Source organism: Microtus oregoni, unplaced genomic scaffold (assembly GCF_018167655.1).
Source record: "Microtus oregoni isolate MIOR12 unplaced genomic scaffold, Mior012 000020F_ref0000438, whole genome shotgun sequence".
Taxonomy (NCBI): domain Eukaryota; kingdom Metazoa; phylum Chordata; class Mammalia; order Rodentia; family Cricetidae; genus Microtus; species Microtus oregoni.
In genome coordinates this window covers 6,292,375-6,310,911 of record NW_024543079.1, presented here as the reverse complement: position 1 = coordinate 6,310,911, position 18,537 = coordinate 6,292,375, and the positions used below count along the sequence as shown (strand labels likewise).

At 49.7% G+C, this 18,537-nt stretch overlaps 1 protein-coding gene across 3 annotated transcripts in view; it reads left to right on the top strand.

Annotated features, from left to right (window-relative positions):
* Positions 1-18,238, top strand: part of Pkig (cAMP-dependent protein kinase inhibitor gamma) — a 67,147-nt gene extending 48,909 nt beyond the window's left edge. For all 3 annotated transcript variants that reach the window (XM_041670451.1, XM_041670453.1, XM_041670454.1), the window contains exons 3-4: positions 13,044-13,216; positions 17,543-18,238. In XM_041670451.1, the coding sequence (XP_041526385.1) occupies positions 13,069-13,216; positions 17,543-17,622 (228 nt within the window). In that variant the 5' untranslated portion in view covers positions 13,044-13,068 and the 3' untranslated portion in view covers positions 17,623-18,238. The remainder of the gene's footprint in view (positions 1-13,043; positions 13,217-17,542) is intronic.
* The last annotated feature ends 299 nt before the right edge of the window (positions 18,239-18,537 follow it).

The following is an 18,537-nucleotide window of genomic DNA, read 5'->3' as shown; positions in this document are numbered from 1 at the left end:
CAGTAACAACTTTCCCACAGGACTGGACTAGAACTGAACTACTAAGTGCACAGCACTCGGCTCCATCAAGATGTTCAAGGCAGGAGTCACTGTTATCAAAGAAGTGAAGTAAAAATCCACAAAGTAGCTTTCATGTAGTTGAAAGAAAAAAATGGTATAGAGCTTAAAAAAAAAAAAACTAGAGTGAAATCTTGGTTGTGCCATTTTTTGGCTTTTGAATGTTGGCCAGATGCTGTGACTTCTAGAAGCCGAGGTTCCCCATGCTCAGTAAACCTGGATAATAACGTGAGCTGCTGAGTCAGACACTGGGAAGAACATGTGGTCCGTGCTACATTCATGTTCTGTGCTAATGTGTAAAGCACTCTAGATGGCACAGCAGCTCAACAGGGTTCAATGATGGCTTCCAATCAACCAGATAGATGGTGGTAAAATTTAAAAGTAAACGTTACCTATAAAAATGAGTGCTTTCTTAAGCAGAAACTTTCCTCAAACCCCAAGGGAATGAAGACCTTGATCCAAATGCCTGACCTTGGGAAAAGGACTTCTGGAGAGCAGATAATATAATTTCTTAACCTTATTTTTAGGGAAAAGACAGAAAAATAAAGAACTGTTTTTCTAGGGCATATAGCCTCTTACACTGTGATACTGAGAGCGTTGCTGTGTTACATCCTGCATGAGAAACCGCATTCACAGGCGTGATCTGAAATCCTGAAAGAAGACTTAGGGCATAGCGCATTAATACACTAGTGTCTACTGGAGAAGGGTTTCTCTCCGTCATAATTAGGTAGAGTGTTTCCTTTCTCTAGCTTTATGAATTCACATGCCACATAGTTCACCCATTAAAGGGTCTTAGTCAGTGCCCTTCAGTGTTCTCATAGTTGAACACCCATCAGCACAATCAACTGGAGACATCTCCTTCACCCGCAAAGAAACCCTGCCTCCTTTGGGCACCACCCTCTTGTTCTCTCCCCAGCCCTAGGCAACTGCAGATCTACTTTATGTCTCCAGATGAGAGCTCTGACACTTAGAGAGTAATAATGCGAGAATCTTGTGTGCCGTGGGATGTGTCCTTCCCAGAGAATAATTAGAGAAATGAAATTTGACTCTAAATGTATTTTATAAATGGCTTTATTAGCTAAGAAGCTCTGAGCATGTCTCTGATCTACATCACTTTGGGATTGATGTAGGCAAGGGGTGGGAGGGTTTTTTATTTTTTAAGATTTATGTGTGTGTGTGTGCATGCGCATGCACACACCTGTGCTCATGCACAGAGACCTGAAGAAGATGCCAGGTGGGTATTCTTTATCATTCCGTCTATTCTTTTTAGCTATAGCTCTCAGCTACCAAGGTTTGTGACATTTTAAAGTTTATATATGCTATCCTAAAGTATTCCTTTTTTTTTGTTTGTTTGTTTTTTTGTTTTTCGAGACAGGGTTTCTCTGTGGCTTTGGAGCCTGTCCTGGAACTAGCTCTGTAGACCAGGCTGGTCTCGAACTCACAGAGATCCGCCTGCCTCTGCCTCCCGAGTGCTGGGATTAAAGGCGTGCGCCACCACCGCCCGGCCCCTAAAGTATTCCTAAACTCTTCCCTTTTACCAGGTGTGTGGGCTTTCACGCTCTCCCATCAGTAAAATGTCAATAAGGGCTATTGTTGTAACAGTGCCCCACCCTGTCTGTCATTTCCAAACCCACTGAGAGGAAGGGTTTGAAAGCACTAGCAGTTCTACCAAGTGCCTCAGAGCCTCAGCTCTGAAGAGTTAAGGAATTCTTAGTCTCCCTCACTAGACCATGAACTTCCTCAAGGCCATACGTGTGTCTGGCTGTCTTTGTGTCCATGCGTGCAGTTACAAACTTGGTACCCAGTAAGTGGTCAGTCAAGTTTTTGGATGAATGGATGAATATTGTAATGATATTTTCTTGCTTCCTTTCATCCCACACAGTGTATTTTTGGGGTAACTTTGCCACGCTCTTAGAGGGGTTGGAGAGGAAACCTGGGCTGGAGGTGCCCAAGGTTTGCTCTAGTTCTCCACCGTTGCAGAATACATCACCTCGATGCTCTGTAGTGGAGAGGGAAGTTACGGACTTACTTTCTCTCTTGATTTCTGTAGGTCAGGACTTTGGACAGCTTGCCTGCATAATTCTGGTTTTTATCTCTCACACATAGCTAGTGGCTAGATTTGCATTAACAAGGGACATGTAGTAGCCTCTCCATCGTGCAGCTCAGGCCTCCTCGTGTGGTCACTTCTGGGAACTAGTTTGGGTTCCTCATTATGTATGGAGGCCTCTGATTTCCTGTATTGCTCAAATACAGAAGATAGGTATCCCAGGAGAGTCAGCTGGATGCTGTAGGAGATGCACTAACTTCCTCCTAGAAATCAGACACCATCGTTCATTTTATGGTAGAAATTAGAGACTGGGTATAGCTCTAGTCTATGAAAGACCCTGAGTGGGATCCCCAGTACAGAAGGAAGAAAAATGGCTCCAGAAGTAGCTCATAACTCATCCAAAGGATTTAAATTAGACCCTCCATTACCTGTTTATATTTTCTTGAATGGTGCTAAAACTTCAACCAAGGACTGTCTATGTACGAGGCTAGTGCCCCATCACTGAGTTACAGCCTTTTCGATGCCCATCCTGTTAGGCAGAGTGTCAGACAACTTGTAGACATGTTGCAGAACAACTACAGCGGGCAGTTTCTCCCTTCGTTCGTACTTGAGACCCATAAGATTAGGGAAACTGTGCCCACCTGGCAACAGCAGAGCTGGAGCTTAGCCCAGCCTGGGACTTGGGTGATCCTGCCTGGAAGTGATTTCATTTTCCCTTCCTGCCCCGCCCTTCGTAGTAGAGGGGGAGGGCTGCTTTTCTCTCGAAGTTTTGCTTCAGCTGAGCCCTAGCTAAGCTTAGGTATGGCCCAAATGACAGGAGAGCTGGGGAGAAGCGTGCCGAGCCATCGAAAGATCCAGCAAGACTGTTTGCTACTTCATCCCAGTGGCCTCCTTAGAATCAGAGACTGACAGATTCCAGCCCCCTGCCTTACATAAGTTACAGCACAGCCCTGCTGGGTAGGGCATAGCTGTTAAAAGGGTGAGGTTTTTAAATTGGTATCCCACATTATTTTTTTCTATTGCCATGGATTTAATAATTTTTTGAGGCAAATACATACACTCAACCAGCCATCACTGAAAAGACTGAAGAATTTGATCTCCAGCACAAAATCCAATGCAGAGAACTAGGTACTGGCCTATCCTCTTTGAACTAGGGAGACTAATGCAGGAGAAGAAGGTGGAGGCCAGGTTGAGGGACATGATGAGACTCTGACTCAGAACTAGAAACCACAAGTGGGAACCTTCAGCTTAAGTGTGGTTAAGTACAGCTGATGTTTGTTTTGGCGCACAAAAACATTTTGTTGAGCCTTCCCGGTTTCCTGTTCTACTTTTTGAAATTTTTTCTTTGAGGTTAGAGACTGGAGTGACTGGGTGGGTAGGGGATAAAAAAATGATAGAAAGAAAACAGACACTTAAAATTCTTAATCGACACTAGACCTTATTCCAGGTCACTTCTGTGCTCTAGCCTGATTACAGTCTGGACTGCTCCACATCTGCCATGTGACCGTGGGTAAGCTACGACCTCTCAGAGCTTCCCCTGTCTTTTGCAAAACAGCCATGATAATGCTTTATTTGTCTTAGACGTGGTTTACAGCCTGAGAGAGACCACTGGATCTCTGTTAAAACCTGTTACCAGTGAGCTTTGAGAGTCCCCACAGCCACACTCAAGGCAGTTATTAGTACCCATGTTTCAGAGTTGTCCCTTGGTCAGGCGAGCTGGCCAGTACCATAAGGGGCCACTCTGGGGACAGATACTAGATTTCAGACCCCTAGTTGTGTCCACTGCACTAGCCTCCAGGCACCAGGCCTTCTTGACTTACACAGTGAGAAAGAGGAACCTTGGTAGTTTTGAGCCCTGGGAATGTCAGAGCAGGAACTTTTAAAAACTTGAGGCTAGCTGGGCAGTGGTGGTACACACATTTAGTACCAGCACTCGAGAGGCAGAGACAGGTGGATATCTGTGAGTTCGAGGCCAGCCTGGTCTACAGAGTGAGTTTCAGGAAGGCTCCAAAGCTACAGGGAAACCCTATCTTGAAAAATGAAAAACAAGCCGGGCGATGGTGGCGCACGCCTTTAATCCCAGCACTCAGGAGGCAGAGGCAGGCGGATCTCTGTGAGTTCGAGACCAGCCTGGTCTACAGAGCTAGTTCCAGGACAGGCTCCAAAGCCACAGAGAAACCCTGTCTCGAAAAACCAAAAAAAAAAAAAAAAAAAGAAAAGAAAAGAAAAATGAAAAACAAAACAAGCAGTAACAACAGAAAAGCAAACTTGAGGCTAGGGTGTCACCTGCCTACTTATAGCGCAGTGCACAGGAGGTGAGAGTGGCCAAGAATTCCCAGGCAGACGGAAGCGGCCTGGGAAGGTCCGGAATTACAGTAGGTTTGAGAATTGGAGGCTTCAGTATAGCAGAGCAAAAGTTGGCCATGAGGGCTGGAAAGATGGCTCAGTGGTTAAGAGCATTGCCTGCTCTTCCAAAGGTCCTGAGTTCAATTCCCAGCAACCATATGGTGGCTCACAACCATCTGAAATGAGATATAATGCACAGACAGAATATTGTATACATAATAAAATAAATATTAAAAAAAAAAGTTGGCCATGAACGCAGAAATAGTGAATAGCTGCGCAGAAGGCAGGGCGGGGTCAGAATGGACGTCAGGGCTTGACACGAGAGCCTAGGGTTTGCTGATGTTGACTGGAGCAGAGGAATCACACAGCCCAGTTTCTGTTTCAGGAACAACTCTGGGGCTGTATGGGAAATTGGCATGCAGCAGTTTGGGGTAAGAGGGCCTCTGCATGACACTCAACTGGTAGACAGTGACAGTGAAACTGTTCTGCAAGCAGAGGTGATGGAACACGGTGACAAACTGTCGGTGGTTGCAGAGGAGCAGAGGATCGGGAATGGCTCCATACTCTCACTTCCAAGCAGCCTGTGGAAAGGGGAAGGCTTGAAGGGGGCAGGCTGATGGTTTACCACATGAGGCTTGCTGGTGACAAGGAAGCCCAGTAACATAGAAAGTGGGCAGATTCACACATTCTAAGAGAGTTTGAAGCTCTTTAGGGATCATCAACATAAAATATTTAGGGATTGTCCCTTCCCCTAGGAGCACACAGATCACAGGACTGTGAATTTTGGGGGAGAAACTCTAACGTATGGGTCCCAGGAGGAGCAGGAGACCCAGAGGGTGTAGTGTCTGGGCACTCCACTGGAAAAGTCACTAGAGAATTAAGAGATGAGCAGGAAGGTGTTCTTGCTCCCAAGCAGTCCAGAATCACTGATGGTCATGTCTGGTCCGGCACCCTACCGCTCCCTCCCATCATACCTCTGATCAAAGCCATGCCCAGGGCTGCTCTCTGCATGGTACTGAGCACTTAGGTCTTGCACTGTATGTGCCCTAGGGCACTTGGGAGCACTTTGATGTCAACCCTGGCAGCCTGTCAGTTCCCAGCTTCCTTAGCAGAGATGGTTTGGAGATTGCTGGTTTAGAGATCCTGGCTTTCCCCTCAGGTACCCGCAGGTCTTTCTAGCTGTAGAGATGCTGGGCAGTTCTGCTGACTGAGAAACCTTCCATAAGACCATTTCACACTCCTGTACCCTGTGTCCTCTTTAAAAAAAGAAAAATCTGCTTTCTCTTTCTGTAACTTCTGCAAAATACTTTATTGTTTTAAAAAGGAAAAAAAAGTAAGACATGACCTTTCAAATGTATTTGGAAAGCAGTTTAGAGTTGTAATGGAATGAGGACTAAGAGCTGCAGATTCAAGCAGACTGTAGCTCTTGGCACAGCCCAGGGCCCATTCAGTTTACAGAGCCAGGGAGAACAGCAGAGCCCCCAGAGAGATGCTGTCCTGTGGGGACCAGAGTAAACACCTGTGGGAGCTTTGGCCTGTGACCTCGAGACCCCAGAATATAAGGGCTTCTTCCTTCTTGCCTGGGTGTTGAAGGTCAGCTGGGTTCCCTGTAAGCATCCAGATCCCACACCTGAGAGCTTTGGTTCTTAGCGCCCCGTGGACACAGATGGGCTCTGCCTGGAGTCCTCCTGGGCCACTTTCATTTCTGGTGGGTGGGGCTTTTGTTAGTTTGGTTGGCAGGTTTCTGAGAGAGGGTCTCCCTATGGGGACTCTGTGTATAGACCCGGCTGGCCTTGAATTTCCGGGAGTCTTCCTGCCTCTCCTTCCCAGGTGCCGGGACTGTAGTCAGGTGGCACTGCACCTGGTGCTCCTTTTTCTTTTTCATGAAACTGCAGAGCCACTTCCCTGACCTTTAACTGAACCACGTGTGCAGCTGGAGAGCCCGCTCCTCTCCTTCCTTACCCTGCTCGATGCCTTTTCTGTGTCAGGTTGTAAATGTCTCCTCTCCAGTGTGTGCCCCATGCCCGGGAAGGTGCCTGGCACAATGAAATGTCCAGGCTGGCAGAGACTCAGCAGTCGCGCCCCATTATTGTTCAGGTGGGGGCAAAGGAAGCTAGAAGAGGAGTCTGGGAGTCTGCCCCATTATGAGGGCTGCAAGGGTGGAGTCAGACCTTTGCCGCTGTGGCGAGCAGGACCCCGCCTTTGCTCCTTCCACCCTTGAGCTGAGAACACAGTTCATCACATACTAAACTTGGCCTGACTCAAGTAGAACCGCGTACATGCTGGCCAGGATGGCCTGCTGGTAGAACCCCGATTCCAGCCAGCAGTAAAAGCATGGGAGAAAGGGCTGTAGGGCTTTGGCTGTCTGTGGCACCATCAGGCAGAGCCGACAGAGGAGGGGGTGAAATGTCAGAAGGAAAACGTTCCTGATACCTCAGCCACAGGAGACACCGCAGTGTTTTATTAATTGGCACCTCTCACATCTCATGGAACTTTCCAGCCCCTATAGGCCTGTATTCTCAGTGCTTCTTCACTTCAGCCCAGGAACTTCAGGGTGTTTTGGTTAGTCCCGAGCCATATGTCCCAAGTGGTAAAGTAGGCGCTCTACCACAGCATACTGACAGCCTCTGACATCACTGACGTCAGCAGGACTGTTCAGCTGGCAGGGCAGCGAGCTCTACACTAGGCATTAGGAGCTGTAGATTCTAGACTGTGGGTCTATCACTTTCCTATTGTTACTACTACTTATGGTCAGGTCTGTCACCCTGGCTGGTCTGGAATTCTCTATGTAGACCAGGCTAGCCTGAGACACAGAAATCTACCTGCCTCGGCCTCCTGGGACTAAGGGAATATGCCCCTATGATGTAGCATTCTCTTTTGAGCCTCAGCTTTTCCAAGTAGCAAGAGGCTTTTCTAAGTGGGCCCTGGAGTCCCCTTGGTTTGACTCTCCCGTAAGTTTTTTTTTTGTTGTTGTTGTTATTTGTTGAGCGTGTACTATGGACCAGGCCCTGTTGTGATCCTGGCTGCATCAGAGCTGTCACTCTGCTGGAGAAAGCCCCACAGCCCCACATGTTGGTGACCGTTTATTGAGAACGTCCTTTCATGTCAGCGGACGTGAATGGATCAGTGTGTGTGCCTGATTTTTTTTAAGGTAGGGTCTCGTGTGGTCCAGATTGTCTTTGAGCTTACTGTATAGTCAGGAGTGACCTTAAACTTCTCATCCCCCTGCCCTGCCTCCCGAGTGCTAGGACTGGAGACATGTGCAGCCACACTCAGCTTTGTGTCACTCTTTGTAATCATTGAACCTTTCTGAGCCAGGTGTGATGTGACCATGAGCCAGACTATTTTTCTGAGTGTCCCTCATGCTAGCAGAGGATGCAGGACCTGAGGGTGTGCCAGAGGTAGAGATGTAGGGAGTGAATGCCAGAAAGACAGTCCTGCCTGCCATAAGCCAGCGTGTGTAGACGAAGTGCAGATTAGGAGAGGAGGTGGGGTGTGGGCCTATACATAGCTACTGGCACAGGTAACCCATGTTGCCCAGGCGAAAGAATAAACGAGAGGCCTGAGAAGGACCAGACTGTTGCTGTTCCTTCTGGTATCACCCAGGTGTCCGCATCTCTCAGCATGAGAGAGTCGATGCCCAGCAAGTGGACGGCTGTGTCATGGGATGGAGAGATGCGCAGAGTGACAAGAGGAAGCAGAAGAGCGTGAACGACAGCATGGGAGCATCAGTCGTTCAGGTGCTGGCCTAGAAGAGAGAGAAAGTGCGCTCTGAGAAGTTGAAGGAAGGCATTCACTCCCCAGCATCAGTTTTTCTCAACTCTCAAGTGGAGTGTAGAGGCGGCCTCTGCACAGGTGCTGCTGTGACCCAGCCTGGCCGCTCGGGCAGGGCGCAGGCTGTTAACAGTTCATTATTTATTCAGTATGAAGTACCCAGTGCTTGCAGGTACGGGAAAGCCCTTCAGGGCACACTGGGAAACAAAAGACAAAACTGTGCTTGCCCTTGTGGGAGGGAGGATCTAAAAGAATGACCTGTGGTCTTTAAAATCTTGTGTGTGCAGCCCAAACTCATGAAACACGCGGCTGAGGGTGGTTCAGGCTCAGGTATTTTGTTTTAGCTGCACAAGATGGGTTAAAATGGGAATAGAAATAAAACAGTCTGTGGAGGAGAAGTAGGCAGGACCTAGGACAGTGGAAAAGCACAGAGCCTTTGATGTGACTTTTCTGCTTTTAAGGAAACAGGCTCCAGGTCTTGGGGGTGGGGAGGAATTAAAACAGTTCGCAGCAGTGACCGCAGAGGATCGTGCAGCTGCTAACGGCAGCTGAGGGCTGGGAGGACTTTGGATATATTTTTAGTGTCTTGATATAATCGTTGTACAGGGTTTCAGGGTAATTTGGACTTGTTTCTAAGACATATGCTTGAATGAAGAAAAGCAAGATGAAAGATAAAGTTTTGAGCAGTCATGATATTTCAAGCCTGTAATCCTCGCATCTGGGAGGCTGGGAGCTGGAGGCCCACCTGGGGTTTTATAGTCAGTTCCTGCCCAGCCTGGTCCCAGAGCCTTCCTCCAAAAGAAAACAAAAGATGACCAGCAAATTGGCTTAGTGAGTAAAGGCTCTCGCCTCACAAGCCTGGCCACTGAACACCAGACACAGGGAAAGAGGTTCACAAATATGTCCCCCTGATTTCCATATGGGCATTATGGCTCCACACACCTACACACTTCATGTCACGTGTACGCATTAAAGATATAAAAAGTAAATGAAAATTTTGCGTACAAAAATTTTAAGGGAAGCCGGGCGGTGGTGGCGCACGCCTTTAATCCCAGCACTCGGAAGGCAGAGGCAGGTGGATCTCTGTGAGTTCGAGACCAGCCTGGTCTATAAGAGCTAGTTCCAGGACAGGTTCCAAAACCACAGAGAAACCCTGTCTCGAAAAACCAAAAAAAAAAAAAAAAAAAAAAAATTTAAGGGAAAACGAAGGGAAGGCTTTTGTGTATGACCCAGACATTTCTGAAGGAACCAAGATACACTGTGCAGGTTGGGATGCCAATTCTTACATCTTTCTATTTGCACCTTGTGAGTTTTATTTCTCTTACACAGATATCTTAAAGCTTGATAATTTTTGGGCTGGGTTGTAGTTCAGTGGTAGAACACTTGCCTAGCTTGCAGAAGGCCTTGGGTCACATATCCAGTGTTAATAATAATTAATAATAAAAACATAACTATTCCCCTAAAGAAGATTTAGAAAGGTGGCTGGAGAGATGGCTCAGAGGAATAGAGCACTGGCTGCTCTTCCAGAGGTCCTGAGTTCGATTCCCAGCAACCACATGGTGGCTCACAACCATCTGTAATGAGATCTGGTGTCCTCTTCTGTACTGCAGGATACATGAAGGAAGAAACCTATATACATAATAAATAATTTTAAAAAAAAGATTTAGAAAGTAAGGCAGGTGTGGTGACTCCTGTAATCGCAGCAGCTGGGAAACAGACACAGGGAGATCAGGAGTTTAAGACCAGCTGTGGCTTCATGGGGAATTCAAGACCAGCTTGGGCTACATGAGACTTTGTCTCAAAGAGGTAGAGAAAGTATAGAATACTTTAAAAATCATTCATAATTTAAATGTTTGTATATGTGGTTATATGGTCTTATTTTACTTAACAGTGTACGTGAACATTTCCTCATGTTTGTCTGTCTGTTGAGACAGGATCTTGCTATGTAGCCCAGGCTAGCTGGACCTGAGATCATCCTCCCTCAGCCCCTCTGGTAGCTATGATTCCAGGCTTTACCTATGCCACAACAGGATGAAGAATAGAGATGTGGAAGAAAAGTGAACTTGGGTGTTTGTGTGTGAGCTGAAAACTCCTTGGAGCTGTGTTTGGAATCACTGTTCCCTGTGGGATGGGGACGGATGCTTTCCAGGATTGGTCTTGGGGCTTGGCAGTGATCGTTTTCTGTGCCACCAGCATCAGGTTTCTGCCTGTGCAGCTCATAGGGCCAGACAGAGTAAGAGCAAGGCCAGAGCCCCATGAGGTGTGTCCCAGAGAGAGGCTGGCACTTCAGATTAGCAGGTAACTTCATCTGCTGGTGTCAGATCCCGGAGATAGGCAAGAACAGCGCAGCCTCTGGCAGACAGCCTTTCCCTGCGGTCCCTGGAGCCATTCTGTCATCCCATAGATATAGGTAGCAGCGGGAGAGGATGGGTGGGTGGGTGGGTGGATGAAAAGCAATGTGATCCAGGTTTATTTATAGAGCACTCCTCTGTAGCAGGTGCCGAGCGGAGCATCTTGGAAGGAAGCAGCAGAGCAGGTTGGCTAAACTGCCAAGCTCAGGCCTTTGAGTCTGGTGCATTGAAAATCCAGACCCAAATCCCCCTTTTTATGGAAGAAATAGGCTGTAGCAGATGGTGTGGTCTGCCCAGGCTTTGACCCATCCCATGGGCTGCTGGTGCCACATGGGGAAACATCTGAGCCTGGGAGCCACATGAATCTGTCTGAGACCCTCCCAAGTCAGGTTCTAAGTGCTTATTTACTGGATGGGGCCTTTGAGAGAGATGGCCATAAAACAAGTGCCTGGTAACTGTCTTTCCACTGGGTGGCTTTGTCACTTGTCCTTGTTACTACAGTGTTATCACTATTGCAACAGGCCATTTACCTGTCCTGGGCTTTGAACAGTTTCCCTAAAGGAAGGGGAGGCAGAGTGGTAAGCAGAAGATACCACATCTACAATCCTTCAGCTGAGGCCCTCGCCACAGCTAAGAAGTCTGGGCGGGGTGCGCCATCTGCTGGATGCAGCAGGGACTGCTTTACACAGAACTTGTGTGCTTCCTCCATCTCTCCATGCCTTCATTTTCCAGGTGGGGAACCTGGCCCAAAGAGGGGTAGCGTCTTTGCTCCAAAGAATAGGCTGTGATGTACAATGTGTTCATGCACATCCCTAAATAATTTCTGTGTCGTATCCTTACAGTCATGGTTCTCTTTGCTCTAGAGTGTTGTCTACTACAGGTCTGTACTGTTTTCAGCTTCACACCTTTGCTTCCACTCCCTCCTCCTCCATGTGCCTGTCCCTCCCTTCCCACTGGAGGGATCATGGGAAACTAAACTTGAAGCCATCCAGGAAATTAACTAGTAAATGGTTGCTTTCCACCCACCCGGTATCCCAAATGCTCCCCTGTGGGTCCCTTTTCAGTCCCTGTCCACCTCCTGACTCATGTCAGAAACCAAATTCCTCATCAGCCAGATTCTGTCCACACATTTCCTCAGGTTGTGCCTCGAATGCATCTCAGTACCTGTGTGTTCCCCATTGCCTTCTCACACCTGACCTCCTCAGAAGCCTCTAAACTTACTCCCACCCAGGCCCTGCTCTACAGAGACATCAGAATTGTCTTTGAAGTGCACAGCTTATCCTCATGGCCTTACCTACAAGCCCTCCAGGATGGGCAGGTGGCCTCTGCCCACCCTCAGTGTCCTCGATGTCACTGCTCCTCTTGCTCTCCCTCAGCGCCTTAGGACCTGCTGCTCTCTTCCTGAGGACACCCTTTGCCTCTCTCTTTTTACACTGTTGAATTTTACTTTGAGGCAGAGTCTCATTCTGTCATCCCAGAGCTCGCTATGTAACTGCATAGCGCTGGCTGGCCTCAAACTCACAGCAATCCTCCTGTTTCAGTCCCTTGAGTGCTGCAGTTACAGCATGGTGTAGGTCACATGCCCAGATTCTGTCCCCCACCATCCTTGCATCTTGACTGACACGGTACTCTCCTGATTCCAAGTCTTGGTTGGTTCCTGGCCATCCCTGTGGCACCCTTGGAGCCCTGAACACATGGTCATGACCTAAGCGATGGTAGCTTGATGCCAAATACAGAGAACTCTAAGCTCTGTGAGGTGGGGAGTGGTGCTGGCCTTGCAAGTGGTCCTTGCTCTATTTGTAGATCCCAAGACGGTGCCAAGCACATGATATGGTAAGCGTGGAAATGCTGGTCTTCAAATTTACTTTGAATGAAGATTGAATTAATGTTCTTTTTAAACACATTTTTTTACATTTATGTCATCATGTGTGTGTGTGTCTGTTTGAGGTCCACGGTGAGGTGTGAGGTCAGGGGACAGTTTGCAGGAGTCATTTCTCACCCTCATGCATATTCTTTTTTTTTTTTCTTTAATAAAACAAGGTCTCTCTCCATAGCCCTGGCTATTCTGGAACTCACTGTGCAGATCAGGATGGTGCAGAGCTCACAGAGATCTTGCTTCTGCCTCCCAAGTGCTGGGATTACAGCCGTGCAGCACCACCTGCTCCGCGCTGTTCTTTAAGATGTGGTCAGTAGCCGGGCGGTGGTGGCACACACCTTTAATCCCAGCACTCTGGAGGGAGGCAGAGGCAGGCGGATCTCTGTAAGTTTGAGGCCAGCCTGGTCTACAAGAGCTAGTTCCAGGACAGGAACCAAAAGCTAGGGAGAAACCCTGTCTAGAAATTAAAAAAAAAAAAATGTGGCTAGTAGTCTACCCGGGGTTAGTGCTTTCTCTCAGTTCTCCGTGGAAAAGGTAGTGTGTCAGAGGTCATCAGCGCCTCACCTCTGCCCTCCTGCTTCTGTCCCCACAGGCTGAGGAGCAATGCGACAGGCGTGATGGAGGTCGAGTCCTCCTACTCAGACTTCATCTCCTGTGACCGGACAGGCCGGCGGAATGCAGTCCCTGACATCCAGGGTGACTCGGAGGCCGTGAGCGTGCGGAAGCTAGCTGGAGACATGGGCGAGCTGGCACTTGAGGGGGCAGGTCAGAGCCTATGCCAACACCCTGGTGGGCAGGTGGGGAGGTGCCCTGCTAGCTCTCGCTAGTCTCCAGATCCCACACTTCCTCAGATTAGTGTTTCTAGCTTGGAGCTGTCCGTGATAGTGGCAGAGCCCAGCCAATGTGTAGGCTAGAGAACGCCAGTGTCTTGGTCCCGAGGGCTCTGGCGAGCATCTGGGCCACTTCCCTTCTCCCATTTCAACACCACCAACAAGCCTGCCAGGTCTCTGGCGTGTCCTAACTCCCTCTGCCTTGTGTTTCATCCTCTCTGCATCCCCATAGCTGCCCTGTCAACTGCTGTTCACCAGGACTGGGTGCGCTCCTCTTGCAGCAGGCAGCAGGATTAGTTAGCCAACCAGTCCCGCCAGGCTTCTGCCCCAGACTCCCTGGTAGTATCTCAGAGCCACGACACTCCACAGTGTCTTGGGCTCTACTCCTGCCTTGTTACCCACACCTTCTCCCACGCACCCATGTTTGTCTAGTTCTCTATCAGGGTGCAGAGCTTCCTAGTCAGGGCCTTTACTCCACTGTTGCTTGTCTAGAACATCCCCCAGTGGAGTTAGGACCACTTGCTGCCCCTTCACTCTCAGGGCCAGCTTAGCAGAGGCCCTGAGCAGCCTCCTCCGAGAGCTGATGTGCTGCCCCAGCCACATTACTCTCAGAGGTCTCATTTCTTTGACTTTGAGCTCTAGAAAAGAGGGGCCTCTGTTCTTCCTGCACGTGGCAAGCAGTTGGTGACCACAGGCTGAATGACCCAATGAAGAAACCAAGAGGAACCACTCAGTACTGCCTGGGACTCCTTGGTCCCCATTTCTCCCTCTGTTCTGCTCAGCTCAGGTCCCCAGATGGCTGTTGACCCTTCCTGGGAAGCCTTCACTTCCAGCTCTTCCCTGCTGCAGGCACCGAGGCCATGCTTGCCAGAGACACCACTTCCCACTCTACACTGTGGCTTCCTCCCTGTACTCCAGGAGCAGTCAGTCCTTGCAGGGCCATAACATTGTTTTTGCCTGGGTGGCCCCAGACTTGAGTTCTTGCCTCATTGCCCAGAAGGAACTTAGGACAGAACAGAGACTGTGTTGGGGGCAGGGACCCAGCTTCTCATGATAGAACAACTGAGACCAAGAGAAATTGGGAGTTTTCCTAGGTTCACCCAGCACATGACCATAGTTAGTATGACAGTCTTTCTGCCTTGAGAGAGCTCGCTGCCTCTTACCCCCAGAGCCTCACCCAGGTGTGGACACCTCCACAGTGCCCGTGCCATGCCCCTCTGCAGCTTCAACTCTCTCTTCCGGCCTGCAGGCTCTAGAGCTGTGAGGGCTTCTTCACCCACTGCCTGGCCCACACATGCTGATGGCCCCTCACGGTGGTGCGTTTTGTGCTACGGCCTTCCCTGACCACAGCTCGTCTCTAGCAGCGGAGCCCCTTCTCTCCCTTTGTCTCCATGGCCCCGTAAACACCGCACCCCTGTGAACTGAACTGCTGCAGCCCAGGCTGTCTGGCCCTCTGGGACAAGCAGGGTTTGGCACGTGACAGGCACTTATTCAGTGGCTGCTCACTGCCCAACTGAATGAGCAGTGTGTCCAGCTGGCACACTGGGCACAGTGCCAAGGGTTTCTTCAAAGCCTCTCTGCTCTAATCAGCTTTGTTTGGTGCCTTCCACGCTCCTTAGCCACCATAGCTGCTAGTCCTCTCCTATAGGCCCTTTCAATGCCATTTGCCCTACTTGAGAGTCTTCATGATATGTGGGTCCTCCCAGTACATGATGCTTGCTAGCCACAGTGACTGATGTCCAGAAAGGAGACATGAAAACAGAGCAGTGCTTGCTTGCTCCAGGGAGTGATGCACCTTTGGTAAAGCTAGGGCAAAGTGACCAGTTATGAGAAGCCTCTGTGAGGAGGCCTTACAATAAAATGTTTCCAGGCATTTCTGAGCCCAGCAGACTCACAGAGGACAGGGACTTAAATGTTACCCCTGAGATTTTGACCCAGTAGGCCAAGGACCTCAGAATTTTCTCTGTCACAACTTCCAAGAGCTGGTGCATAAGCTGAGTAGGACAGGACCAAAATCCTCAAAGGCTTAAGAGGTCCTGGCTACCTGGTCTCCTCAAGCCTGTGGCCTGCCTCTGCAGTATGAGGTACAAGTGTCTGTCCCTGGTGTCTCAGACACGGAGCAGATGCTGCTTTACTTTGCCTAAGAGCAAGAGAAGCCACAGGCTAGCCATGGAGAACACAGTGCACTCACCTTGGGCATCACAGCTTCTTTCTAACCTGGGATGGATAGGAGAGGACCTTCTCTCCAGCTAAGGGGGAGCTGAGGCTGGCAGGAAGGAAGTATAATTGTTAGAGGACCTGGGGTCATATCCTGTGCTCCAATAAGCCACATTGGATGGCAGTCCTCAGTATGCCAATTATAAGGACCGAATTAGGAGCTGGAGTGAGGGCTCAATGGTTAAGACCACTTGCTGCTTGTAGAAAGGACCCAAGTTGGGTTCCCAGCACTCACAACCAAATGTAGCTCCAGTTCCAGGAGATCCAGTGCCCTCTTTCGACCTCTAAAGGTACCTTGCATGCATGTGGTACATATCCATGCAAGCAAAACTTTACACATACATGCAGCCAAAATAGTCATACAAATAAAGTAAAAATAAATTGAAATATTTTAAAGAGCCAAATAATATGAAGAGCAGGAAAAGGCAATTTATTCAGCACAGCTACATTGGGAAAAGGGACGAAGAGATCCAGTGACTGACCCCTCCAGGTTCATCTTCAGGGCTATGCCATGAGGGCAGGTTTAAGTAGAGGCCAGAGTTGTTCATACCTCAGCAGTCCCGCATAAGGTGGGATCCTGCCCACCATGGACCCTTCACTGTTTAGAGCCCACTGTCCTCAGGGTCTGACTAGTTGCCGAACTCTTTCCAGGAGAAAAGTCCCTCTGGTTGGCTCGGGCTTTAGGCTTTTCTGCAGCAGGAGATCCTGGGGCATTGTTTCAGTAGTCTGACAGCCAAGGTGAAGGACAGAGTCTGTTTAGAATGTCTCCACCCCTTCCAGGCTGGCTACCGCAAAGTGGCTTGCCTGCAGTCTCTAGCAGCACAGTGACAGAGCAGAGACATGGGTTCAAAGGGTCACAGTTCATGGTGGGCTTCACAAAGTGCATGTTTCCTCGGATGTAGTCATGGGTGTTAGGCCTCCAGGGGCCCGGAAGTGTGTAGAGCCTTGGTTCAGTCACCATCCTCAGAGGAGGTAGCTTCATGCCAGGCAGGCTCAGATTGGCACACACTTGAGTCACAGTGCCAAGTTCTGCCCACACTATTTACTTCTATGAGCACTCAGGCCCAAGACTGCCGTGTGGGGCACTGGGAGGCCAACCTGCCAGCAAGCCTCTATAAATTCCAGAGAATGCAGCTTAGTGGAGGACGCTGGGCTCCGCACTAAGCAGACTCTCCACCCTTAAACTGTAGGGACATCAGTCAACTTGCTCCTCTGAGCCTGTTTTCGCATGGGTGTCATGACCCCAAACACACCTTCAGGTTGCTGTGTGGACTGTTGGCCGAACCCAGGGCTCAGTTCAGGCATATAGACAGACCCAATGGCAGGATGAGATAGATGGACCTTCAGTGGCATCACAGTGTCACTGGGGCTTGAGACTGGCGATTGAGCTTTGCCCATATAACTGGGCTCTGTGTAGGATGCTGACCCTGGGAGGGTTGAGGATGGAATACAAGCCGGGCACTGTTGTCAGGTGGGTGAGGCAGAAGCTGCTGGTTCCACCTCCCAGCGGGCCTTGAGAAAGCTGGGAGTGAATGAGGAGACCCGGCTCACACAGGGACTCTAGAGCAGGCCTGGTTGCTCTCAGCCGACTGCTATCTTCAGCCCAGCTCAGGTTTCTGCCGGCTGGAGTAGAGCAGGAGTGGATGCTAGCAGTGGTGTGCTGAGTCAGGCAGTCCAGATGTGCATCCTGTACCATCGTGGGCATTCCTGAGCTGGGCTGGTGGAGTCTGCTATACTGTCTTCAACGATTTTCTCATTTACTAAGCACATACTTGTTTCTGGGAACTTCACATTCGCAGTTCCCCCGGGGAACACACACTGTTCTCACACTTTAGCACCAGTCCTGACCTTTCTGGTTTTCACTGTACTAGGAGCCCTGCCAGCCTTTCCACGGGAGAGCAGGCAGATGCCTCTCTGGCCCAGTGCAGCTCTTAGCCTGCTCCAAAGGCTGGCCACAGTGATCAGTTTGCCTGGTCTTTCCAGACCCCCGTGCTTTGTAGTGTGTGACTGTGTCCAAAACTTCCTCCTTCTCTCTCCCCTGCAGAAGGACAGAAGGAGGAAAGTACCCCAGAGAAGGAGGCCAGCAGCCAGCCCCAGGGCAGTGATGCGAGCAGCTCGTCTTGAATCCAGCCTTGGTCCTGCAGGCTAACTGTCCCCTCCTGGACTGGAGCCCTGGCACAACCCAGCAGTTTCTTCTCTGAGCAGCCAGATCGACTGAGCCTCGTGGAGGCCTCTGTGGCGCCTATTCCAGCAAAGTCCTCTGCCCACACCATGGTTCCACTTTCCCTCCCACCTCCCCGCAGTGCCCAGGTACACCATCACCACGGGATGTTATTTATTCAGCCAGGTGGGGCACGAGCCAGGCCCCGCCCCCCAGGTGGGCAGTCCCTACCTGGACAGGGACTGTCCCCACACCATTCATCCCTCCAGTCAGCCGCCTATGTCAGAAAGATCTTCCTATCCCTTTTTTAAAGCCTCTTTTACATTTTTTAAAAACATAACTTTTTTCAGCAGAGAAGGGGGAGCTGACAATCACGTTTTTCTGTTTTGGTTTTGGTTTGTTTTGGAAGCCGTTTTAAGCTTAGTTCTGATGATCTATGCAGCTCTAAGTTCCCCTCATGGAGCCTCAGATCCAGTTGTAGGGAAAGGATTTGGACTCAAAACTAGCTGACCAGTTCTTTGCCCTTTGTACCAAGAGAGTGATACTTAGGTCCCAGGAAATAAATGCTGATGATTTGTGTGACTGGCTTAAGACTGTTTCTTTTAACCACCAAATGCCCATCTGGGCTTTGTACCCCACATCTTCAGCCGGCACTGCTGCCCTCTGTCCTGTAGGGACCAGTGCAACTCCTCATGTGGCATCTGATGAGCCCTTCCCCACCCCATCCTCACACAGCCCACGGGGATAACCTGAAGGGGGCCTGTGAGATGGCTCAGTGTGTAAAGGTGCTTGCGGCCAAGCCTCACAGCTCGAGTTCAGTCCCTGGGTGAATGGTGGAAGGAGAGAAGCAGCGCTCACAAGTTGTCCTCTAATGCACA